This window comes from Urocampus carinirostris, chromosome 19 (assembly GCF_059441175.1).
Source record: "Urocampus carinirostris isolate Australia breed hairy pipefish chromosome 19, RoL_Ucar_1.0, whole genome shotgun sequence".
Taxonomy (NCBI): domain Eukaryota; kingdom Metazoa; phylum Chordata; class Actinopteri; order Syngnathiformes; family Syngnathidae; genus Urocampus; species Urocampus carinirostris.
The window spans coordinates 12988794-13014748 of record NC_142367.1 but is presented as its reverse complement, the minus strand read 5'-3'; the positions used below and the strand labels follow the sequence as shown (position 1 = coordinate 13014748).

Here is a 25955-nt window from a genome sequence, read left to right as displayed (position 1 = left end):
GGTTCGGCGTTAAGTTAGGGGTAGGATTAGGGCTTACCTTAATTTTTCTTTGGGGTAAAAATGTCATTATTTGAAAATAATGAGATCCCATTGAATAAATAATTTTCTTTTATTGATAGCTCATTGTCAGTACAGCGTCCAGCCTAGGGACTTTTAGTAGAACAAGCTAACATTTAAAAAACAACCACGCCGCAAACGAGTCGGACGAGGACGATGTTTTCCCAGGGAGGAAGAGAAAAAAAACGCAAACATTGAGATCTTCCTTGAAATGAAGATCATGATAAAACAAAGTCCCGCCTTCCAAACTAAGAAACCAAGAAGACCAACGACTGGGACCCAGTGCAGGAACTGGTTTTGCTCGGCCCCGCCCACTTTTCTAAAAGTCCATGAACAGTCTGGCTAGCTTAAAGTCTGCATGTGGGTGAGGTACTGGCTCAGCCCCTCCTCGCCTTCCTCTTCCAGATGTTTGTGGTAGCACTGCAGTAGCTTGGCCTGTGCCGGGCCCCCACCGGCAGGGAGACAGGCCCCCGACACGTCCAGGATGATGGAGGTCAGCGCCTTAATGTAGTTTTTGGCCAGAGTTAGGGTCTCGATCTTGGAGAGCTTTTTGTCTGTCTTGACGTGCGGGATGGCTTCGCGAAGCGCTTGGAAAGCGTTGTTGAGTTTGTGCATTCTTTGACGCTCGCGCTCGTTGCTCTCCAGGCGCCGGACGCTACGCTCTTTGGAGGCGGAGCCACGCTGGCGGCGACGTCTGGCCCCGCCTGCTCTCGGACGCCCCGTCTCCCTGGTCCTCAGGGAGCCCCTCCAGGAACAGGCCGACCTTTCTGAGGTTTCTGAATCGTCCCCGGGCTCGCTGGAGACCGCTTCGGGTTCCGTGTCGGGTTCCTGATCCGGTTCCGGGTCGGACCAGGTTCTTCTGGAGGTTTTGACGGCTTTTCCTTTGGACTTCATGATGCTTTTTGGACCGGGTTCTTTGAGTATGTGGTGGATGCTTGTGGCCTGTGAGGGAAAATTGATATATTAAAAAAATAATATAAAAGGTGGGGTGCGTCAAATAAGGTGTCTTTAAAAGTTGAGAGAAGAAAAACTTTATTCTGTGTCATCATGCCCAACTGAGTTCAAAGAGTCTTTGTATTTTATTTCTACCGCGCCTATCTGCTTTTTTTTTAGCACACGTTAGAAAACATATCAGAAGGCAGGAAAGGAGGGAAAGAGGAATTGGGGCAGAGGCTGAATTCGTGCTCGAGTCATTTTGTTAGTGTAGCCTGAAAATGGTAAAAATGATAAGAGACCTGTTTCAAATATGGTCAAAACACTAACCCGAGCCCCCAAAAAGTTGAAAAAAGAAGAGTTTATAAGTACTTGAGGAATGAGCATATCTGAAACTGCCATCATGACTTTAAGCCAGGAGATGGCGGTAGAGAATAGCAACATTTCAAGTTGTTGACACCACCTTTAAATATTTTCTCTATTAAGTATGTGTTAAAAATGCCTTTCTGAGTTCAAAGAGCCCTCACGCAGTCATCTTACTTTTATCAGAGCTGTTCAGGGCGGAAAACATTAGCATGGAGGAATGAGGGGTAGGGAAGTTTGAAAAGTGACACCATGCTCATCGCCGCAGGTTTTAAAAAAAATTATATTTGTCAGTGTAGCATGAAAATGGTGAAGTAAGAAAAGGTCTATTTCATGTACAATCCAAACGCTAACTCGAACCCCCCAAAAAGATCAAAAAGTAGAGTTTATTCGAGCGCGTCTCAGAAATGAACGTACTTGCAGACGCATCATGAATGAGTGAGGTTGCAATTATAATACAAGCCTGGGAGAGGGCAGCAGAGAGTAACAAGGTTCCAAATTCAGTACAGCTCCTTGAAAAAAAATTTTAAAATGAAAAATGTAGTAAAAATTTTGTAAAAAAAAAAAAAAAAATAGTTATTTAATGAAATATTTTTTGCACATTTTTAAATGTAATTTTTTTTATAATTCTTTGCAGATTTTTTAGTGGCTCGATTTAAACAATATTTTTTATAATAGTCAAATATAAATATATATAAATTATTTTAGTAAACGAAGAAAGAAAAATACCACATTTGTATTATATTACATGTAATGTTTTTCATTTAATAATTATTTGTTGAACAACAAATTAATACTTAAAAAAAATAGTTACTTTTCGTCTTTTACTGTAAATAATGTTTAATATTTAATTAATTTAAAAAGAAAACATGTTTCTTGGGATAAAACAATTACTATACTCTAACTACTTAAAGCTGCAATTTAAGAAAATAAAATATATTTATTTTTTGTTAAACAAGGAAATTATCTCACTTAATTTGCAAGATCTTTTTTATTCATTGCCTCGCAAATATTTATTATCTCAGTAATTATTCTAAAACAAGAACACAGTGTTTCTCATTTTACGTACTTTCAAAATATTCTTATTTTTTAATAAAAAATTATTGTTACTAAAACTATTTTTTTAAGATTTACTCTTTAGTGAAAAATAATCATTATAATTACTATAACAATACAGAAACACTTTTTTTAAATGTGTAAAATAGTCTTTGATGTACTTTATTTTATGATTTTTTTCTAAAATACCCCCAAAATACTCTCAATTTTACTCAATTATTTCCCAAAAAATAGTTTTCCAATGAATTCCGTGACACGAGTGATTTTCTTGATTATTGTCTAACAATAATCCTTATCTTGCATTTGAGAAACAATATTCATGGTAAAGTTACAATTATTTTAGTCAATGTTACAACATTAAACGATACAGCGTAATCTAAAAGGTGAAAGTACTTTTTTTCCTGAAAGAGCAATGGCTTAAAAAAATATTTACTTAGGTAATACAAATAAGGAGACACTGGCTTATTTGGTGTAAAGCCTTTTTTTAACCCTTAAAATCGTTCTCCCATAGAAACAGTAGAAACAATCGTCAAAGAACCTTCTTGAAATAAATATATAGATTGAAAAACAAAGTAAAATAACATTTAATAGATGTATATTTTTTCCTTGGATAAAGTATTAGTATTTTTCTCTCATTTTAGAAAACAAATTAGTAGAAAATATAGTAAAACAAGTCTGTAAAATTGGAAAAGTAAAAATGTATAAATATGTATATAAAATACATATTTTTGTAATATTACTTAAATGTAGAAAAAAAATAATTATGTAAAATACTATTTAAATAAAAAAAATATATATATGTAAAAAAAAAGGCCCCCCAGAAACAAAATAGTAAAGGTAAAAAATATAAAATATAAATACATAATGTAAAAGCAAATAATAAAATTACATATATAAAAATAAAGGAATTTTTTTTTTATAAATTATAAATCGTACTTAAAATAAGTGTAAAAAAATATAATTAAAAAAAAAAACGGTAGAATAAAAAGTGTAAAATATAAAGACTAAAATTTAAAAAGTAAAGTAAATACACTGTATATTAAATAGTTCTGTAAAGAGGAAATAATAGAAGTTATTAAAAATAAATAAATACGCACATAATACCATTACAAAATAAGTAAATGTATATTACAAAATTCCGGTAAAATAATGAAAATATTTATCTAAATTCTTGTGTGTAATGTATTGTGGTGTTCCCCAGGTACAGTCGGTGGAAGTGAATTTTCCCCTAAGGGACCAAGAAATTAAAATCTTATCTAATCTAATTTATTAGTTTTGACGTTTTTATCCTTTTGCACATTTTTACCTTTTTATTTAATTTTACTTGCACTGAATTTTGTTATACTTGTTTAATATACGAATGAAAATGGCGTGACTTGACTTTATGACGGTAAAGGCTCTTCATTTCATAACTTACTTAGAACATTATACGTAAAATGGTTCTTTCAAAATAAAGTAATGAAAGTAAAACATTTTTAGAAAATAACTACATATATAATGGAAAATAAAATAATGTACGTAAATATATGTCAAGTCGAGTCATGATTATTTGTATAATTTACACAGACTCTTTACATGATACACAAAAAAATGCAGACTCATCACAAAGAGATAAGGTAAGATTACTTTGCAAAATTGGTAATAGTTGGTTAGATATGGTTTCGAGCACTGTTGTTTTTTTTTCAGATTTGCCTCCAGGAGAAGTTTCAAATCTTAATTAAGATATTTTTGTCGTGGCTTATATTTGGGGGTTTGGTGGGCATTTACGTCCTCGGTAGGTAATAATTATATCTCCTCTTTGCTCTCCTTTACCCTTTTGTTATAAAAAGTAGTCTATAGTCTGTACAGCCCTTTAAGACTTCTTGTGATTTAGGGCTACACCTATAAAAATGACTTGACTACCAAAGGCGTTCCACAGGGCTCAGCACTTGGTCCACTTCTTTTCAGCATTTATATGCTTTTATTAAGTGATGTTATTCACATAATATTAGTTTTCATTTCATTGAGATAAAAAGTGGCATGTCACTTAATGGTAATCTAACTTTTTTTTCCCACCATTACAACGCCGTTTCCACTCAGTCGTTTTACTTTCACATCCTCTCACATTTAGTAACCCTATAACTCGGGTTTGCAAGACCTTTCGGGCTCCCGCTCCCTTTTCTTGCCTTGCTGTCTCTTAGGGAGTAGAGATAGAGAGGATCCCCAGTCCCCTCGCTCCCTCCACTTTAGTCGCCTCTTACGATACGCAGCGGACCCTGGTGTGGAGAATTCTCACCCCTCTCGAGGGATATTAACTAGGGTACATAGACGACACCATTTCTGTTACTGATGGTCAAAAGCTTGGCGTTTTTCGGTGTTTTAAGTACATTTTCTTGGGTGCGTTTACGTATATATATTTTTGGGTCTTATTTAGTACATTCTCTTGCGTGCGTTAACATAAGTTTATGTGTGTATTTACGCAGGTTTTACGTGTTTTTGTACGTTTTAGGTGTATATGTATGTTTTTTGAGTTTTTCCTTGCCCTCATGTAGGTTTGGGATCAGGGATAGTGTAATAATAGTCTGTAGTTTACAATAGTCTGTGGTCTGTGCAGCCCTTTGAGACTCCTTGTGATTAAGGGTGTCCCAAATAAACTATAATTGACTTCACATACTATCTTGCGCCTCAATCCTGTTAAAAATCCAAATGTTAATTCTTGTTCAAGCTCAATGTTGTGACTTGTTCTCGAAACACGGCTCTGAACCTCGGTCAAAATTCAGGTGTCAAATCTTATCCTTATCTGTCCTTTCAGTTACAGGCTAAAATATTTCAAGATCGGCTTAAATATGATACATACTGAGAAATAAATGTACATACATTATTTTTCATCTACATTCCAAAATCAGTATCCAATAGAAACAGCCTCACATCCTCTGGTATCTAATCAGTAGTTGGCGGTGTGAAAACTCCACGATGTTGTTCTGCCTTATCCTCTCTGCTCTCGAGATAATGTCAATTTCAAGGTTAAGCTCACAAACTCATGCCACCTTCGCTACCTTGCCTTTTTCCCGTTCCATAGAATCACTCCTCAAAGTCCCATTCAACCACTTTTTGCTCAAAATTGCTTCAACTAATAACTAGGTATGACCTCTCCTAAAATGCATTTAATAGACATGGTCATGGTTGATCTTGTCTTACCTGAAATGAACTTCTCCTTTTTCTGGAAATTATTCAGAAATGGAGCGGGGCCGGGGCTCCACCATCATCCGGCAGAGGGAAGCTGCGTAGCCGAGCGGCGGACACGAGCAGATGTCACAGTTGCATGGCGAGTGGGTAAACAGGTACACGTAGCGCTCCTCGGCCAATCGCTGCAAGGCTTACTCGCCGAAGTTCCGCCCACTTTACTCACAGAGCCCCACGCAAGCTTGAGAGTGCCTTGTCCCTGCAAACTCACCGTAAAAGAAGGATCTTTACTTATTGTTTAAACAGGCGTACAATGGTGTGCACAAAGAGACATAATGCGGTGATAAAGCTCCTGCCCCTAAGCTTCTCAAACACAAACATACAAATAAGCCTGACTGTGTCTTGTTCCTGCAAACTTACTGTAAAATAATCATCCTAACTTGTAATTTAAGAATAAAGGTTTTTGGTTACCGACATACATTGGTGTGCACGAAGAGACATAATGCGGTGATAGAGCTCCTGCCCCTCGGCTACTCAAACACAAACATACAAACAAGCCTGACTTTGTCTTGTCCCTGCAAACTTACTGTAAAATAATCATCCTAAATTGTATTTTAAGAATAAAGGTCTTTGGTTACCGACATACATTGGTGTGCACGAAGAGACATAATGCGGTGATAGAGCTACTGCCCCTTAGTTTCTCAAACACAAACAAACCTGACTGTGCCTCACCATGTACCGTATTTTCCGCACTATAAGGCGCACCGGGTTATAGGGCGCACCCTGAAAAAAATAGTTTTTGGTCCTATATTTGACATACATAAGACGCACCGGATTATAAGGCGCTACAATGGAAACGTCGACAAAACAGTTCAGTCCAACTTATTACCCCCTTAACATTCCGAAAGCTTGCAAAGACGCAAATACGTGTCGAGATCACGTGCGGATGCGGTGTCCGTACGATATCACTCAAATGCATCGTTCCAAATATCATTCGGAAGGTTAAAGTCTTGGGATTCAAGAAATGCCAACCATTCCTTAGTTTCTATTTTCTTTTTCGCTCGCAACTTTACTGTGCATATGACAATAAACACTTGGAATTGAGTTTAATTTAAAAATAGACACTCCATTCCATCCATTATCTGCACCGCATATCACAGAAACATCGAGTTCAGTCTGAAACAGGAGACAGGAAAAATATATAGCCGGAGTAGCTCACCGAAGTCGTTGCGTTCAATAATAATGTGCAACCATGGTCCTCTTATATCCGTGAGTGTAAATCCAGGAGAGTAAAATATTTACAAATACAATACAGAATGGGGAAAGACTGTTTTTTTCTATGCCGTCAACCCAACGTGCTCTTCACATTCATCTTTTTTGGCCAATTGCAGGCTTTGTTTTGCCGCTTTAGCCTATGCCAGCCTGTAAATGATAAAAAGGATCCGCCCCCTTTACCTCCGAATAACTTTAGCCAATAGTGATCGATTCAAATGATGATTGACACATTGGTTAGCCAATGAAACGCCGGTAAATAAATCCCAGCATACACCGCGGACTATTTGGCGTTCGGGGGAAAATCTAGTCGGCGGCTGCAAGTTGGTTGCAAGACTTTGCGACCTAATATTGATCCATAAATAAGGCGCACTGTATTATAAGGCGCATGGTCAGCTTTTGAAAAAAATAAAAGGCTTTTAGGTGCGCCTTATAGTGCGGAAAATACGGTAAACACACTTTAAAATAAGGATCTTTACCTATAATTAAAAAAAAAAAATTAAAGGGTGTGCGCAAAGAGACACTGTATGGTGATAGATTTCAGCTTGCTTTAAAAACGTTTTAAATTGAAGACGCCGTCATTTTTCATATTTTATTCAACAAACTAAGTAGAACATTATTCAACAGGTGTGGTAGTTGGTTGGTTGGATCCCTTTAACCACTAGGGTTGCTGGGTCACCATTCCCTGTGGTGTGTCTTGGGCAAGTACAGCCTGCATTTGTATATTTCTGGCATTGGAGTAAGAGCAACTATTTTTAAGCAGGGCTGACAATAAACAAACTAAAATTGGGCAATTGCTTCTCAGGCATCGAATAAGAATTTGAATAACTTTTGTATTTGATTAGCCGCTAGTTTGAGTTCTGAACGCACAGGCATATCTTTTGCAAGCCTTTTTTAAAAGAGCGGCGCTGCCCTGCCCTTGAGCAACTTATTTGCGAGCGTGTGTTCGACTGGTCCTGCCAGGTTAAGCCCTCCTTCCCTGTTCTCCCCCCCGTATATCTAATCATGCCAAACTGGCTGTGGGACCATTATCTCCTACTTTGAGTTTGTTCAGTTCCTAAGTTGCTTGGCCCCAAGGTTTTTGCGCTGTTGGTTTTAGTCAGCGCCGCCTTGATAAATTCCGAGCTGGATACACCTCGCTAATGACACGGGTAAACATTACACACAGAGGAACAAAAATGGGATTTTTTTGTATTATATTCGACATATTTCGACAAATTTTGGGCATGTCACAGTTCAGGTAAAGGTACCTGAGGTTCTCAAAAAATGAAAATAATACTTGTATTATAGTTCTTATTTTATTAAAAATAATTCTTATGTTGCAGTAATAAAAGTTGAAAAATAGTTATTCCAAATATGTACTCCTATGAATACAAATAAAAATCCCCACAATAAAATAAAAAGATGCTTCTTCCTTTAGAAAAATAAACATATATGCAAAAATTATAACTAAATACAAATACTATTGTCAGGACCAGAACAAAAACAGGACTCACTTGCGTGACGTTTACCACAAGTTTTATTGAAAGAGAGAGGAAGGACTGCGCCCACGATCCGGTGTTCGCTAGGCGGGGGAGGCAAGTCGCTCTCGTACTTGGATTGTGATCCGAACACGGAAGTGGATCTTCCGTAGCGAGCGATGGCGGTCTCAGGGGCGGAAAACTGGTCAGTAGCCGGGACTGGGAGAGCAAAACGTGGTCGGGGTCGGAAACGAGTCGTAAGCCAGAAGGGGAGAGTAGACGTAGTCGGGAACAAAAAGGGGTCGTAAGACGGGACGGGAGAGCAGACGTGGTCAGGATCCAAACAGGTCGAAGCCGGAGAGAAAAAGGAGCAGGGGGTCGAAAAAGGCTTGCCTAGTATACACAGAGATTCGCAGACGGACTGACAACAGGGGATTGACAGGACAAGGTGCAAATAGTGACAGGGAGCCAATCAGATCCTGCGGCGGTTGGCGCCAAATGAGCGGGCACAGGTGAATGGCATAGGTAATCATAACAACTATTGAGAATATATATGATGAAAAAAAAAATTATACATATATATATATATATATATATATATACATATATATATATACATATATACATATATACATATATATATACATATATATATATATATATATATAAAATGTGTATATAAGTGTGTGTGTATTTTACTCAACTAATTCTTATTAGACCCAAACGCGTAACGTTTCACACAAACGTTTATTGGGATATCGAGGAAGTCAGGCGCAAGGAAACAAACACCAGCGATCCGGTGATCGCTGGACAGGAGGACCAAGCAGCTCACAGGATCGGCGCGGGATCAGAATGCGAAAGTGAGTGGATCCGCCAGGGCAGGGCATCAGAGCGTGGTCAGTGGGCATAAACGGGTCGATAGCCGGAGCGGGAGATCAGAACGTGGTCAATTTGCAGAAACAGTCAATAGCCGGAGACGATCGGGAAATCAGGAGCAGACGAGTAGGACACAGATGAAGATGGGACCGACGGTAGCCAGAGTCAAAGTGCTTGCCTTGCAGATGCCGAGGTTCGCTGACGGACTGACAAGGAGCGACTGGAGTACTAAGTTTAAATAGGAGGTGAATTTATCCGGCGACGAGCAGCAGCTGGCGCCAAACGAGCAGACACAGGTGAGGGCAACGAGTAATCATGACAATAATGGGTAATCGGCCTAGTATTCAAATATATGTTGTTGTTTTTTAATCATTAAGAGGTCCTAAATAATACACACTGTCCCTTCAAAATGAAAAATAAATCTTTATTTTACTTAAAGTATTTTTTTTTTTTGCAATAAACCACTAGTATAATAATACCTGTCTCTTTAAAGTATGCTCTCACTCCAATGCCAGAAATAATTACTATATATATATATATATATATATATTTATATATAATTTGGCACCTCTTAAAAAATATTTTTAATGAAATAAAGAAACATTTTTAATTTATTTTAAAAAGAGTTTGTATTATTTCGCACTTTCTATTGTTTATTGCAAAATAAGAATTATTTTAGAAAAATTAAGATTGTATTTTCATTTTAAAGGGACAGTGTGTATCATTTAGCACCTCTTGGTGTTTCATCGCAAAAGAGTGGTTTTTGTTTGTACTACGCAATAAAGAGACATCGAGTGGTCAAATATTACACACTATCCCTTTAACAAAACACTAGTTGAGGTTTGCTCCTGGAAAGGTACCAGGAGTTCTTATGCAATGGTTTGCTGTGATGTCACCAAAGAGAGGACCCCTGACTCATTGAAGAGGCGGGTGGTTAAGATCAGGACCACTTGAGTCACTTTTTCCAACAGGCCAAAGTCCGAAAGGAAAAAACAAGGTCAGACGTAGAAAAAAGCAGCAACTCACTGAAGGTACTCGGACTTTATGGAAAAACTGGAGCAGATGAGGGAAGTGAGAGAAGATCTGTCAATAGCCGTCGGCATCTTAGTTCCGTTGATCCCGTGCTAACATTTGCCATGTGGATTTTTTGACTGATGTTCCGACGGGTGGGAGGGGCGACGTTTCGCAGTTAAAATCAAATTCGGTTGAAATACTTTGCATATTTTTAAAGTGGCCTATAGGGCGTTGCGTGAATTCTAAATATTCTGACGTCCCCTGCAGACTTTCTTGTGGGACCCATAGAGATACGGTCTTTGCTCTTTTTTAGGTTTTATTAATGTGTTTGGGCAGTACGGCGGGGCAGTGGTTTTCGCCTATGCGGCACAGTTATGAGGTCATGAGATTGAACCTTCCTGTGTGGAGTTTGCATGTTCTCCCTGTGCTTGGGTAGGTTTCATCCTACATTCCAAAAACATGCATGCCAGTTTAATTGGCCGGTCAAAATTCTCCCTAGGTGTGAATGAGCGAGTGACTTGTCTGTCCCTGTGTGCCCTGCGACTGGCTGGCAACCAGTTCAGGGTGTCCCTTGCCCACTACCTGAGGACAGCTGGGATGGGCTCCAGCACCCCCGCGACCCTACAGAGGATAAGCGGTGCAGACAATGGATGGATGGATGTAATCATTGTTTTTGTGTATTCATATTTAAAATGGTATTCATTATTATTATTATTATTATTAATAATATAACAACTTAATCATTTTATAACGTTTTTTGATAATTTATTAAAATTGGATTTATTTATTTAGTCGTAGTATTTCAATTATTATTTTTTTCTTTTATGATTGTCTTAATAAATAAGAATAAGATTATTAATATCATTATCATTACTACTGTTATAAATATTACAGCTTGTTCAATTCTATGTAGAAATTTTCTTTATATTTTTTTTTCAATTTTGATTTATTTATCTGATAATTGTTTTTCAATTATTGATTTTATTTCTTTTAGAATTGTATTAATAAATAATGATAATGATCAAATTAAAACTACTATTACTACTAATAATAATAATTATTATTATCATTATTAGTAGTAATAGTAATATTATTGATATTTTACATTTTGCACATTTGATTTATTATTGTTATTAGTTGTTCATTTTGATATACAGTAGTATTTCAAAAATATGTATTTGATTTTTGTATTTGTATATGAATTAAATGTATTTTCATCTATTAAATTTGATGCTCTTATTATAATTGTATCTTATACATATTTAAACATTTTTTATTAATTTATTTTTACCTATTACTGGTTCATTTTATTGCATATTTTGTTGGACATTTTTGTAATTACATCATAAAAACGTTATCATTTTATTTTATTAATGAAACTAATGTTCATTCTTTAATTTTTTATTGTTTCATAGTATTCATGTATCTTATTGTTTCTTTATAAAAATATTTTTTTTCCTTTTTAAAATTGTTGTCACTTGCTATATACATCCTTTTTTAATTTTATTAATTTATATTAAAATATTTTTAGTGTGTTTTTTATTTTTAATTTGTAATTATTCATTTATTTCATTTTGTATTATTATTATTAATATTACTGATTAAACATTCTATTTTGATTAATGTATTTCCATTTGTAATAGATTCATAATTTTTCTGTTATTGCAATTCGTTCATTGATACGTTTATAAAGACACACACAGAATAATCCATATATTTTAGGTTTTTCTTCATTTTCGCCTGTCTTAAATTAGACCCCAAAAAAGCGCCAAAGTGAAAGTTCTGCTAAATAGATATTCTTTCACAAAACGCTGTACTTCTCTGAAGTATTTTTGAATTTGAGTATTTTCAAGAGAAATACTTTAAGTGGGACATTTTGCACTTCTGGGAGTATTCTTAAATCACTATGCTTTATACTTTACTTCAGTAGTATTGGGAAGAAGAAACTACTCTTACAACATTAGGCTACCTTAAACCGGTTATTTAAATCCCATTCACTTAAGTACGCGTCTGCCTGCCTCTGCTAAGGCGCATTTATTTTGTCTGAGACGAATACTCTCCAGGTAGCACTTGAAAGCAGGGTTAGCATTTTTTTTACTGTATTGAATGTGCAATGTATATAACTGTAGCCTCACACATATAATTTGTTTAATCCACAGAGGGTCCACCCAAACAAAGTGTCTGAGTATACAGACTTGGAATTATAGGCTTGTAATTTATTAATTGGATGGACTTTGACGATTTGATGATCTGATTGATTGATGGTTGCTTTGAAAAAAAAATCAATAACATGTTGCTACAGTTACTCCTTCGCAACATTGCTAAATTTCGTCCTATGTTGTCCCAGTCTGGTGCGTTTGTTACCTCCGGTCTCCATGACTGTAATGTATTACTCTCTGGTCCCCCCAAGTCCAAAATCAAGAGCCTGCAGCTGGTACAAAATGCATCAGCGAGGCTTTTAACTAAGAGTCGTTTTTTTTTTTTTACTTTTACTCAAATAATGGGTGACTACTTTTAACTTCTACTTGAGTCCTATAATCCTGAAGTAAAAGTACTTTTACATGAGTAAAATTCTGGGCTTCTCCATCCACATCTGCCTATGTCTGCATGGCTACAGAATTAAAGTTTAAGTAGGTCTTTAAAAGTGAGTCAGAATAGCAAAATATTGGCCGGCACAGGCTCCTCCCATTTGGCATAGAATGAGTTAAGATATTAAGATAAGTTAAGATCCTGGTACTCGCTCAGGATCAATATTTTCGCTCTTTGGATCGATCCGCCCCCCCTTATGGCGCATCATTGCCGCCTGACAACAGGATGTTCTAATAGCAATCCGTCAGCTTTTTTCGTCCGCGAGATGACACACAAACACTCACATTATTGTGTCACGCTCGCTCCTGAATAAATATCAGGCAGAAAACAACCTCCAAGCCCTCTCTCACTTCACCATCTCTCTCTCTCTCGACGGAAACAAATACGCAATCGGAAACTTTCCCCTCTCGGCCAGGTATCTTGGCAACCCTTGGGCAGGTGACGTCACAGATGGTCCGAGGACCGAGTCAAAAATCTAGCATCCGGGTTTAGATGACCTTGAAATAATCCTTGTCACCTTCTCAGTCACATTTCCATCTCGTTTGCTTCGTTCAAGTTAATTAAATCTGATTTTGGGTTCGGAGATTTGGGGGAACTGAGCACCCACAGAGTGTCTGACTGGTTCAAACAATTGTTTAGGAGGTTTTTGGTTTTCTTATAGTTACTGAGGGTAATAAACTCTCACTAAAAAACTGTAAATATCCATGCTGGTGCTAAGAGGATGACCACACCGTTAGCTTACGCACACACGACAATTAAGCTAGGCGGATAGCTGTTGCATTCGATTCAATGCCGCTAAAGTGAAGACTAATACATGTTAATGATAACAAAGTTGGGCAGCACGGCAGAGCAGTGGTTAGCGCTTGTGCTGCACAGTTCTGAGGTCATGAGATCGAACCGTCCTGTGTGGAGTTTTGCATGTTCTCCCGTGCTTGAATGGGTTTCCTCCCAAATTCAAAAAACATGAATGTCAGGTTTATTCGCCGGTCCAGATTGTCCCTAGGTGTGAATGAGCGAGTGAATTGTCAATTGTTTTCTTTCCTTCTTCTCTCTTCTTTTTGTCCTTTCTTTCTCTCCTTCTTTTGTCCTGTCTTTTTTCTCTCTTCCTCCCATCCGGTCTTTCTTCCCTTTGAGCCGCCTTGTGATTAAGGGCTATACAAACCAAAAATGTAAAAAATATAAAAGAAATAAAATAAAAAAACTACACACAATTGCTGATACTGTGTTTTATTGTCAATGTTTTTTTTAATTTCACAAAAGAAAAAAAGTTTGATTCTAGTTAAAACCTTTTGTTCCACTGGCAAATAATGTTTGCTCACTTTAAGTGTTAATTTCGTTATTGTTCTTGAAAAACGAGATAAAAATAGGTTAAACGCCAGTCAAGTCCAGAAATTACGACAAAATAATTCACCAAAATAAACAACCATAAATTACATTGTAAATTAAGGCAACATTTGAGATTTAAAAACAAATATAAACAGGAAACTGGTGCCAGGTATTTATTTTTCATTTGAATTTTCAATTTTCTGTAGACGATGTGAGTCTGTGACTCAAGTTTTTTATTATTAGAAGTCAAGTCATGTTTATCTGTATAGCCTTTTATCACAAGAAGTTGAAAAACTTGTCATTATTTATAACTAATTTTAAACTGTTTCATGGTTTACATTCTTAAATTGGAGTCTTTAATGTTGAGCAGACTTACCGAAATCCAAATGGTAGCCGTCTACCTTCGGCCATTTTGACTACAAACTAGGGAGACCGGAAGAGAGTAAAAAGTGTTTTTCTCCCCACTTTTACCCAAAATATACAAAAAGATATGAAAAGTATTTAATTAAAAAAAATAAAAAATAGGAAATAATACAGGTATCAGGAATAAAAAGAAAAGTAGGGGAAATGGAAAAAAGAGAAAGAGAGAAAAGGGCAAAACCTATTTTTTTTTCGTACAATATTCTCATTTTTTTACTTGTTTATTTTTTGATAAACACTACACTAGAATTAACAAGGTATATATATTTTATTTTTATTTTTGAAGTTTCTTTAGCAATAACAATATAAAGAAAAACCTCAAAATATGTAAGTTTTCACAGTTTTGTGCGTTTTTTTTAGGTTTAGTACCAACATAAATCCTGAAGAGGGTAGTGTTATCCCACTTAATAGCTTTGCACGTGTTGTAAAACAGGGGTTGGGAACCGCTTTGACTCAAAGAGCAATAAAAGCACATTTTCAATGAGAACTGCTCTACATATACTAAGAGAAGAGCAAACAAAGACCCCAAACCTGGTATCCAGACAAAAGCTAATTCTCCAGTGCCTTTTGATTCCGTGTGTGACGTTTAAAGATTCTATAATTTAAACAGTATTTTATTATGCCAGAACCTGTGTCTTTATCAACAAGTGGCCAACTTAAAGGGACAGTGTGTAATATTTGACGGCTATAGGTCAAGGTTTTGTTTTCTGCAGGCAAATACGAGTGCTACAAAGGGCAAGAAAGAGTGCAAGCTGTAGAGACTCAAAAGGATGAAACCGTGCCGTTTTCTTTTTCATTCTTTGGCCAGCTTCTTTGCAAAGAAATACATAAAAGGGAATAAAAGGAAAAAAGAAAAGAAAAGGGGGAAAAAGCAAAGGGAAGAAAAAGGAAAAATAAAAAATGAAAAAGAAATACGAAAAAGAGAAAAAAGGGGAAAATATGAAGGAAATTCACTTGAATAATAATTGGAAATTATATGATTGCAACACAAGCTTTTTCTTCCTTTTTCTGTGTTTTTTTTCTACTTTTTTAAAAATTCCTTAAAAAAAATCTCATTGGGTTTATTTTTTACGAGCTGTTACTTTTTCTTTTTGTTCTCTATTTACTTTTTTCCTACATTTCTTTCTTTATTTTTTTCTGGCTTTTTTCTAAATTTTTCCTTCTTTTTTTCTCTTCCTTTTGTTTCTTTTTTTTCCCAGCTTTTCACTACTTTTTCATTTTGGTATTTTTTTCTTTTTTGTTCTATTCCCCCATTCCTTTAAGTCATCTTGTGCATAATTTTACATAATATTTGGTCATGTTAGGATTAAAGGAGCAAAAACAACCTGAAGAGCCGAAGAAGCCGGTTCTCGACAAACTCTACCGACTTTACTCAACTTCGTTCTACTTCGACTCGACTTCAAAATACCGCATTTAGGACACAACGTCAGAGGATCCGTGTATTTTTACCTTCATGAACTGTAACTTTTGACTTAAGTCGCTTCTTAATTAGTAATTTTGAGCCCTCATTATTGTGCACTGGCTAGATTTCAATCGCGCGCAGCTTAGAGGGAACACTGGACACGACCCTTCTGTTCATACCAAAATCACTACCTTGCCTTTAGTCATTTCACTAAATTTCTCCCGAAAACTCAAAATAAATGTCAAAACTGGCAGTAAATTTTGAATAGCAAATCCCGGAGCTTTCAAGCATCCCACCCAGGAAAACCTTGTTGAAAAGGAGACTTTAGTTGGTTGAAAATTCATCTTCTTGAGGGCTGATTTTAGTTGTAGTTTAATACCATAGTTTTTGCTTACCTTGCCATGCTTCCTGTTCTCTGCTTCCTGCGTTTGGGTCCACCAAAAATCACAACAAAATGACCCGACCACAGGTGCATTCCAAAATGTCCTTATGAAGGCTTTTAAGCTAATTAGGGACATTTGTGATTGCACACACCTGTCCTAATTAAAAACTCATTAAGCGCCCTCTGGTGGACAGAGATGAGCCAAACCATAACATAAGAAATCCTGAAGCTCTCGAGAAAATCTTCCCACCCAAAAAAAAAAACTCGTTAGAAAATTAAAAGACGTTGAAAAGATGCTAAAGTTCCGCCGTCTTTTTGAAAATGTGAATGCGAGACTATTGACTAAAACCAGAAATTTTGAGCATATCCCTACTATATTAGCTAACTTGCACTGGCTCCCAGTCCGCTTAAGTTGAGTGTTTAAGGTTCTCTTACTAACTTGACCCCTCTTATCTCTCTGATTTGATTTCCTCCTATGTTACCTCACGGAGCCTCATTTCGGAAATGCTGGTCTACTTGTGATTCCAAGAGCCAAGAAGAAATCTGCAGGTTTCGAGAGTGTCCTACATTCGGCTTCGATGCTGTGGAATTCTCTGCTTCCGAAGATAAGATCTGCAACCTCAGTGGAACTTTGAAAATCTAGACCTAAGACCCACTTCTATTCCACAGCTTATGATAGATTCATAACAACTTATTATGTTATTACTATGTTGTTACAACCTTATTAAAATATTATTATTGGAAGTAGGGTTCAACGGACCCATCGGGTTTGTACTGGGGCTTGAAATCCTTGAAAATGCTTTTATTGATGTGTATTCAAGGTTTGAAAAGTGCTTGAATTTTGGTTGAGGTTCTCTTAAATGCTTGGAATTGTTTCCCTGTTTCCCGGCAGTCGTACTCAATAAACTATGCTTTAAATGAAGCAAAATAAATCAATTCTGTTTAAAAATAACATGGACGTGTCTATTTTGGGGGCTTAGCTTTTCAATTGCAATTCTTCTTCCCTCGTGACTAACAGCACCTGGCTATAGTTTGTAGGACGTTGTCATGCGAAGCATCATCGCCTAAAAGGACAGCTGAAGAGACCAAAATTCTAGGTACTGGAGAAAATTGGAAAAATGGCTTTAAAACGGTTTAAAAAGTGCTTGAATTTGTCATGTCATTTTTATATGTATAGCCCTTAATCACAAGAAGTCTCTAAGGGCTGCACCGAACGCTCTAGAACCTTCAGATTTTTTCTTGGCTCTTGGGATTCCCAGTAGACCAGCGTCTATACCGGTTTAAATATACCCGTATATTTTTCATATTATCCCTGTCCCGTGACCAGACCAGATCGGAGGCAGGAGGCAGGAAGGGTGAACTCATTCGCGTTAACGATCAGTTACTTTTATTAAGGAAATAAAAGTCGTCCAACACTCAGGGACAAAAACAAAAACAGGCTTACAGGCAAACAGGAACTCAGACTAGGAATACTCACAAAACAGGCTTTTACTCAGAGCGGGCAAGTACAGGTTTCCTCAAGTCAAACAGAACAGAATAATGCAAAGTAATGCAATGAACCCGCAACCGGTAATCCCCAAAACCCGCCCTTAAGAAGCACACACGCAAATTAGAAAATCTGCTACAGGGGGGCCAAGGGGGCGCGGCCAGCCGGTCGCCACGGCGACCATGCTGGACATGACAATCCCCCCAAAACAAAACTTTTAACTCACTGACCTTATAAGTGAAGTCACGCATTATGTCTTTAACTATGTCGCCCTCTAACCTTCAAAAAGAAGTACTGCAGGTGTGAACGACAACAGTGCAATGAGCCCCAAAGAGTTGTGTAAATTCGGTTGGTTCCTCAAGGTTTTTTTTTAACCTTTTTTTAGCCAAGGCACAGGCTTTTTTATTATCAAAATAGATTTGGCCCAGAAAAAAATACCAGATTTAGCCCCAAATTCAATCAACAAGTTGATTCTGTCCTTCACCTCTTCATTTACGTGTCCCTTTAAAAATATTTTTTATTTGTTTTAAAATGTCGACCTGTCCTCACACCTCCATTTCGTTGTCCCCAGTCAGCAGACCGAATGCTTTTAGCCGTCCCGGAAGGCTCGCGCCCGCTAGCTAGGCGGTGATCGCCACTTTTCAGTTGGAAATTTTAAAAATGTCCTCAAGTTGCCTCATTTTCAGAAGTAACTCTAAATTTGAAAAGGAAAAAAAAATCATGTTTCTAACATGTCACACTCATGCCACCTAGTGGCAGACATGACCTTAATGTTGTTGGTGGGATCAAAGAAGACTCTTTATGATGTGACTTAATTACATGAGATCATTCAAACATTTTGGAAATGGGAAATGAACTGCATTTACAGTGTATATAGGAGGACCTCCAAAGCACTTTACAATATACTTCATACTTTACACATTTTCACACTGACAGCAGAGTCAGGAGGCATCAGAGGCATTAATTAGGGTTCAGGGGTTCTTGCCCAGGTCTCTTCGACAATTAACTCGAAGGAGCCGGGAATCGAACCTGTGACCTCTTTGGTCCCCTGTCTCCAATGAAAATACATTAGGACCAATGTTCCCTCTAATTTTCCACGGGTCTGAGCGTTCCCACAAAGTCGGTGAGCAACGCTTGAAACAACAGTGACCAACCATAATCCCAAGTGTGGCAAGATCATTAATGATCAAACAGGTCCAAAACTTGACATCAAGTTACATTTTGTTGAGTTTCCGGCAATGCAAAATGATTTTTCTCTTTCGATGAATTGACTCATCTACTATTGCAAAGGTTGTACGGCCTACAAACGTGGTTTGTTCTTACAATTCTTTCACAAGATATCCATTTCTTTTTATTTCCTGACATATTTTGTCGCATAATATTAACATTTTTGGGGGCTTATTTAGTCAGTTGTAAGATACAGAACTGTACTTAGTCACATTTTCTAGTGGAAGTACAATGTTGGCAACAAGATTCACTTGATATCATTGGAAATTATTTGAATGCAATACAAACTTTTTGTTCTTTTTTCCGTGTTTTTTTTTCTTTTTTTTAAATTCCTTTAAAAAAAAACTCATTGTGTTTATTTTTTCCGAGCTGTTACCTTTTTTCTTTTTGTTCTCTATTTACTTTTTTCCTACATTTCTTTCTTTTCTTTTTTTCTGGCTTTTTCGTTTCCACGATGATTAGAATAAATGCTAATTTCTCAAATATGGTAGTTCATATGATTTTGCTTATTATTACTCAATCTTAGAATCATAATAATATAAGAATAACCTTATTTCTGGTTTGACATAATCAAGATTATTCTAACTGCATTTTCTTCTTTTTTTTCTCTTCCTTTTGTTTCTTTTTTTCTCAGCTTTTCACTACTTTTTCATTTTGGTAGTTTTTTCTTTTTTGTTCTATTCCCCCATTCCTTTAAGTCATTTTGTGCATAATTTTACATAATATTTGGTCATGTTGGGATTAAAGAAACAAAAACAACCCGAAGAGCCGTTTAGGACCCGAAAGAGCCGGTTCCTTATAGTGAGCCGAGCCGAAGAAGCCGGTTTTCTCGACAAACTCTACAATTTTACTCAACTTCGTTCTACTTCGACTCGACTTCAAAATACCGCATTTAGGACACAACATCAGGGGAACCCGTGTATTCTTACCTTCATGCACTGTAACTTTGACTTGAGTCGCTTCTTAATTAGTAATTTAGAGCCCTCATTTTTGTGCGCTGGCTAGATTTTCTTGTGCGCTGAGAATGTGCGAGCAGTGCGCAATTGTGCATGCGCGCAGCTTAGAGGGAACACTGATTAGGACGGAACAACAGTAGCTCTAGTACGCAAATTCAAAATTCTTAAATAAGTCCTTGACCGTAATAAGTAGTATAGAGTTACATTTACGCTGTTACATTTACTTGAGTAAGTTGTGGGACGTTTTGTACTTCTAGTTTAAAAAAAAAAAATCATTATAGATTTACGTTTACTTTTGTGAAGAAAAAAAAAGTTGTCTTACTTACCTACTATTAGGCTACATTGGAGCTGTTAGTTAAATCCTCTTCAAATAAGTCGGTCTGTCTCTGCTAATGCGCATTTATTTTGTCAGAGACCTCGTTTGTTAACGAGTTAACCAGACTTATTTAGGTAATAGTTAAGAACATATTCCGAATAAACAGGAACGAAAGAAAATAAGTCAGTCGCCTTGGGACAGAGAGGTCGCAGGTTCCATTCCCGGTGGAGTGTCCTTGGGCAAGACAATAAACCCCTCATGCCCCCAATGAGCAGGTAGTCTTGTATGACTGACACCGCTATCAGTGTGTGAGTGTGTATGTGATTGGGTAAGTGTGAATCATATTGTAAAGCGCTTCGAGAGGTCCAGTATAAATGCTGTCCAGTTTCTTTTATTTAGATTGGATCATTGACACAAACGACCACCAAGTGCCACTTATGAGCAGGGTTAGGAATGTTATATTTCACTGTACTGTATGCGCAGTGTATATAGCTGTAGCCTCATATATTTATATATTTTAATCCATAGAGAGTTCAGCCAAACAAACGAATTGCACAGACGTATAATTCCACAGACTTTTAATTTTTTTGTTGATTGGATGGACTTTGATCATTTGATGTCTGATTGTAAGTTTGTTTAAAAGAGTAGAAAATAAAGAAGAAGTTGCTACAGTTCCTCAGTACTTAAGTAGTTTTTTTACTGAGTACTTTTTTACTTTTACTTGAGTAGGATTTGGATGACTGCTCTTTACTTCTACTTGAGTCCAATTTTTCTGAAGTACTTTTAACTGAGTAATATTTTTAGCTTCAATTCATCAATTCCTTTAATTTTAAAGAGTAAAAGGGTTTCAAAAAGAAGAAAACATCCGGCATGAAACAGTAATGCCACCTAGTGGCAGAAACGACCTCATTTGTGACATTTAGGCTTTTGTGTTGTGACATATTTTAAGTTACTTACAAAAAAAACAGATATTCTGTCCTCTTTTTTTTGAAACCAACAAAAACTACAAAACAGAAGTAGCTCACTTCAGGTTTACAAGGCAGATATATCTTCTCAGAAATCACAAACGTTTTTTTCCATCAAAGAGTCGCATTTGTTGATGAAAGCCGAGTGACAGGCCTTTTTTTCGCTATAAATAAGCACACGTTAGCTAAAATAGGTCCGAGTAGCTCAGAATGACAAACAATATTCCATATTGCGGTTTCTCAACCGTGCCTCCCGACTCTAATATTTGATGAATTCATTCCAGGGGTGTCGGAGGAGGCCTCCGTGTCAGCACTATCATCAGCAAGTTCGCAAACGCCGCTAGCTAAAAACAAGCCGAACGTCTCCTATGGAGGCCGAGGGTTAGCCGTTAGCTAAAAAACGGCTAGCTACTGTAAATCTCAAATAGTCGGCGTATGCAGATTTCTTACTTTGGGAAGGTAATTTGTGCATCATTTGCATAAATCGGATCGATTACTACGAGAGTTGATGAGAGATATCGGTATTGGTCTGAAAAGAATTGTAGCATATACTCCTTGTATTTATAGTTTATATATATTTAAGTATTTAATGATGAAAATAATACTGCTGCCCTCCAGTGGAAATTTTACTCCAGGAACTTATTCATATTTATTTAAAGTATCAGTAGTATTGGTATTAATTACTACTAGAGATTACTATCGATGTTATTATCGGACTGGAAAAATTGTTTGGAAACAAACCTGGATTAAATGTATGTGGATTAAATATAACGGTATAATAGTTTAGCTTCCGGCTAGCGGATGTTTTACAATTGGGAAATAGAATATAATTCATAATATTCTCACCTTTTCAGTAGTATCGGTATTGTTTACTACAAAAGTTGATAAATGTTAATATTGGTTTGAAGAAAATGTTATCGATCATCCTACGGATATCAAATATAATATATTATATATTTTTATGAAGATAATTTGTTGGAAAAATATTATTTAGAAATATATTAACTAACAATTAAGAGACATGTAAAATATTCTTTAAAATTATTTGTACAATCTATATATTTAAATAATACATTTATAAAGATTATATTACAAATAAAAAACAAAAAGATAATATAGATACGAATGAATGCGTCTAAAAAAATATAATTATTTTTTTAATATATGACAAATAATAACTTATGAATACAAAAGTACCAGAAATAAATATTACAAATAAAAAATTATAAAGAGTTTGGCGCAGTTTTTCAGTAAGAATCAAGCCTCTCAGAATGATTTCAGTATGATGAAATGAAATGATCTGCATTTATATAGCGCTTTTCAAGTCAATGACTTCCCAAAGTGCTTTACAATGTGCTCTACATTTCCCAATAGCGGCCCTACAGCCATGTAAGGCGCTAACCTGATTATTGGGGGTATTAGGGGTTCAGTGTCTTACCCAAGGACACTCCGACATGTAACACGGACGAGCCGGGATTCGAACTGGGATCCTTTGATCCCAAGACGAGCGCTCTACCTCCCGAGCTACTGCCGCCCCTTATGATGAATCACCATTGGATGGCAGGAGTGGCTTTGATCAGAAATTTGTCCACACATCGAGGGAGCCCCCACTTCCTAGTCTTACTTCCTGTATCCAGCGATAGAAGTGTGTATGGCAAGTATAGGAGTAGTGAATTAATGTGGTCGGAGTTGCGAAGATATAAACAAGTACAACCCCAAATTTGCCTATAATTCTAAAGTGCGTTTTATAATCCGGTGTACCTTATACTGTATACCAGATAATACGGCAAGACAAATTGTAGATGCATACTTACAATTTAATGAGACTGTTTCCGGTAACTGTTCTGCCTTTGAGAAACATATAGAGTGGTCTTTGAGTGCCCTCTTGTAGTTAACATGTGATTTTTTTTGTCGCTACAATTCATTTCACTGGTGAAACCAAATGTCCTATTGTTAAGTCTATGAAATGAATTATTTTAGTTTAAATGTAATGTACTATTTTGTGGGGTGCACCTTATAGGGGGGAATACGGTATCTTTGGGGTGCGCCTTATAGGGGGAAATACGGTACCTATTCAAAGCATTCTCCATATACCTGTTGATGAGGCACCAAGGTATAAAAAAGGATAAAAATGAAAAATGTGACCAATGTTGATGAAAGGCGGTGCACGGGTTGGGGGGTGTCGTTGAAGAGGAGGGGGCGGAGCTAGTGGGTCTAAATCCTCACACTATTATTACAGCGACTCACATGCAGCCCCCTCCTGTGACAGAGCGCACCGAGACCACCGGGATAAAAAAGGGTGTAGCGTTCGGGCGGGATTACGGCCAAAGACTCCCTCCCCCCCAAAAAATCAACAGGATGAGGACCTGATTACCCCGTCTTTTCTGGACATCAAGAACAACCCCCCCCTCCTCAAGCAGAGAGCAGGATGGCAAAGTTTTCCCCCGACCCCAACCCTACGGAGCACAGGCGGGATAGTCGGAGATCCGAGTGGGGGGGAAAGCCAACACTTTGTTGACCTGGAGTGTCCCACTTGACTTTTTTTACACAAATAAGGACGCAAAAGTTCAACTTTGACCCCGGGAATGGGTCGGCGAGATTTCCAGCTGGATGGCCGCAGGAAACACAGGTGAGTAACTGACACACTTTATCTCGATTTTCCAATCACCATGTAGCATTATTCTCATAAAATAATCAAATCGAACACAGGAAAAAAAAAAAAAACAATAATTATTTTGCCCTCTAGTGGCAGAGTGTATAATTGTTCTGCTTGTCATTATTGGACACATGTGTGCGTACGGGCTGAGAGAAGGACAAGAGAAAAATTGAGACACAACGAAGTCTAGTTTTAAATAATGTCGCTGGATTTTGCCAAAGCTCGGCGACACTTGCAAAGCACCAACTGTTGCTGTATTTGCCTACTACCGTTAATCAACCAGAGAACATTGAGGAAAACCATTCCCATCTATATATATATTCAAACAATATATTTATAAAGATTATATTACAAATAAAAAAACTAAAACATATCATAAATATATATACATTAATTAATTGAATAGTCTTTATGGTCATTGATATCAATGTTGGGAAACGTTCTATGCAATGAGATTAGACATGGCACTCCAGGGTAAACGTAATGAAAACTTTAAAGAGACAAAAAAAAAGAGAAAAGACGATCAGGATAAATAGGCAAAAATATTTACAGTGTAGTGCTTAGAAAACTAAGTTATAATATTAATAATGCTATAAAAAGAAGTGCAATAACAATTAGCGGCAACAAAATACCGAACATAAGTCACAAGGTATATATACTCAGAATTTGATGCAATAGTATATATTTGCACAGTTTGGTTTAACAGCAACAATAAAAAAAAAAGAAAAAAGACCCAAAATATGTTTTCTCAGTTTTGTGCACTTGTTTAGGGTGGTGATCGCCCTGTGCAAAAATATGTGTCTAAACCTGTTTGTCCTAGTTTTTCAGAAGTTTAAAAAAACTTTAGCTCCTTTCTTATCAAGTCTACAAGCAACATTAACACATTCAGCTAAATACTTCATTAAAAAAAAAAACAAAAAAAAAGGAGAATGACTTTTAAATCATTATCATCGATCTTTTTCTGTGTTAAATAAAGTGTCGCGGAAATGCAAATGATCTGCGTGTAAATAGCTCTTATTAAGTCACCGAAGACCTCCCAAGCCGCTTTACAATGTTCTTCACACTCACCCATTCACATACACACTCACACACCGATAGCAGCGTCAGCCATGCAATGCAGCCACCTGCCTATCGGGGCCATTAGGGATATAGTGTTTCGCAGAAGGACATATAACACGGAGGAGCCGGGAATCGAACTTGCGACCTCTTGATCCCACGAGGCTTTACCTCCTTAGCTGCTGCCGCCCTTTAAGAATTTCTTTATAATTTATTGAATGAATTCCATTGTCGTTTTTTTAAATAAACATTTGATTAACACAACAACAGGGTGAATCTTTTAGGGAAGAAATAAATTAAAAAAATAAACTCGATGGTTATGGTATAATTAAATCTAATGTCCCCGAATCATAATTTTCAGGAAAGACCCTCAGCTCTCCAGCTGAAACACCCTTTTGATGCCATTAATTTACTACTCCGGCCCCGTGAGAATGTTTCTTCCTACCATGTGGCCCCCGAGCTTAAAAGAGTTTGAGACCCCTGCTATAGGAGGCTGTAATAAATGCAAGCACACTACGTTATATTTTTTAATTTTTTTCCTGATTATGTTTCTACTTTTACAAATTATACATATATATATATATATATATATATATATATATATATATATATAAATATATATATATATATATATATATATATATATATATATATAATGAGGATAAGCGGTACGGCTAATGAGATGAGATGAGATATATATATGTATATATATATATATATATATACATATATATATATATATATATATATATATATATATATATATATTCTAAAGAGTTTGGTGCAGTTTTTCAGTAAGTATCAAGCCTCTGGGAACGATTTCAATATGATAAATCACCATTAGTTGGCAGGATTGGCATATATTAGATAGTTGTCCACACATCTAAGGAGCCCCCACTTCCTAGTCCCGCTTCCTGTATCCGGGCGAGAATACAAACTACGGCAGATCTAAGTAACCAAACTGCACAAACTTTATTCTCA

At 36.6% G+C, this 25955-nt stretch overlaps 2 protein-coding genes across 5 annotated transcripts in view; one reads left to right on the top strand and one right to left on the bottom strand.

Moving 5' to 3' along the window:
• Positions 1 to 90: 90 nt before the first annotated feature.
• Positions 91 to 16348, bottom strand: bhlha15 (basic helix-loop-helix family, member a15). 3 transcript variants are annotated; one of them, XM_088323585.1, is made up of 3 exons: positions 16326 to 16348; positions 5587 to 5830; positions 91 to 999 (listed from the first exon to the last, which is right to left on the bottom strand). In XM_088323585.1, exon 3 carries the CDS (start codon positions 949 to 951, stop codon positions 400 to 402), a length of 552 nt encoding a protein of 183 aa, XP_088179711.1. In that variant the 5' UTR covers positions 952 to 999; positions 5587 to 5830; positions 16326 to 16348; the 3' UTR covers positions 91 to 399. The 3 variants fall into 3 exon arrangements, with proteins under 3 accessions (XP_088179711.1, XP_088179710.1, XP_088179709.1); XM_088323584.1 differs by lacking the exon at positions 16326 to 16348 and adding an exon at positions 14485 to 14530 and having other exon boundaries at positions 5587 to 5837; XM_088323583.1 differs by lacking the exon at positions 16326 to 16348 and adding an exon at positions 14485 to 14530.
• Positions 16349 to 23639: 7291 nt separating this feature from the next.
• LOC148347364 (glutamate receptor ionotropic, NMDA 2C-like) overlaps positions 23640 to 25955 on the top strand; it is a 55958-nt gene continuing 53642 nt past the window's right edge. For both annotated transcript variants that reach the window (XM_088323576.1, XM_088323575.1), the window contains exon 1: positions 23640 to 23891. The gene's annotated coding sequence lies outside the window, so the exon portion shown is untranslated. The remainder of the gene's footprint in view (positions 23892 to 25955) is intronic.

Bases quoted from the DNA above. Each gene is read 5' to 3' on its own strand.
- bhlha15 (XM_088323585.1), bottom strand. From the start codon at position 951: ATGAAGTCCAAAGGAAAAGCCGTCAAAACCTCCAGAAGAACCTGGTCC.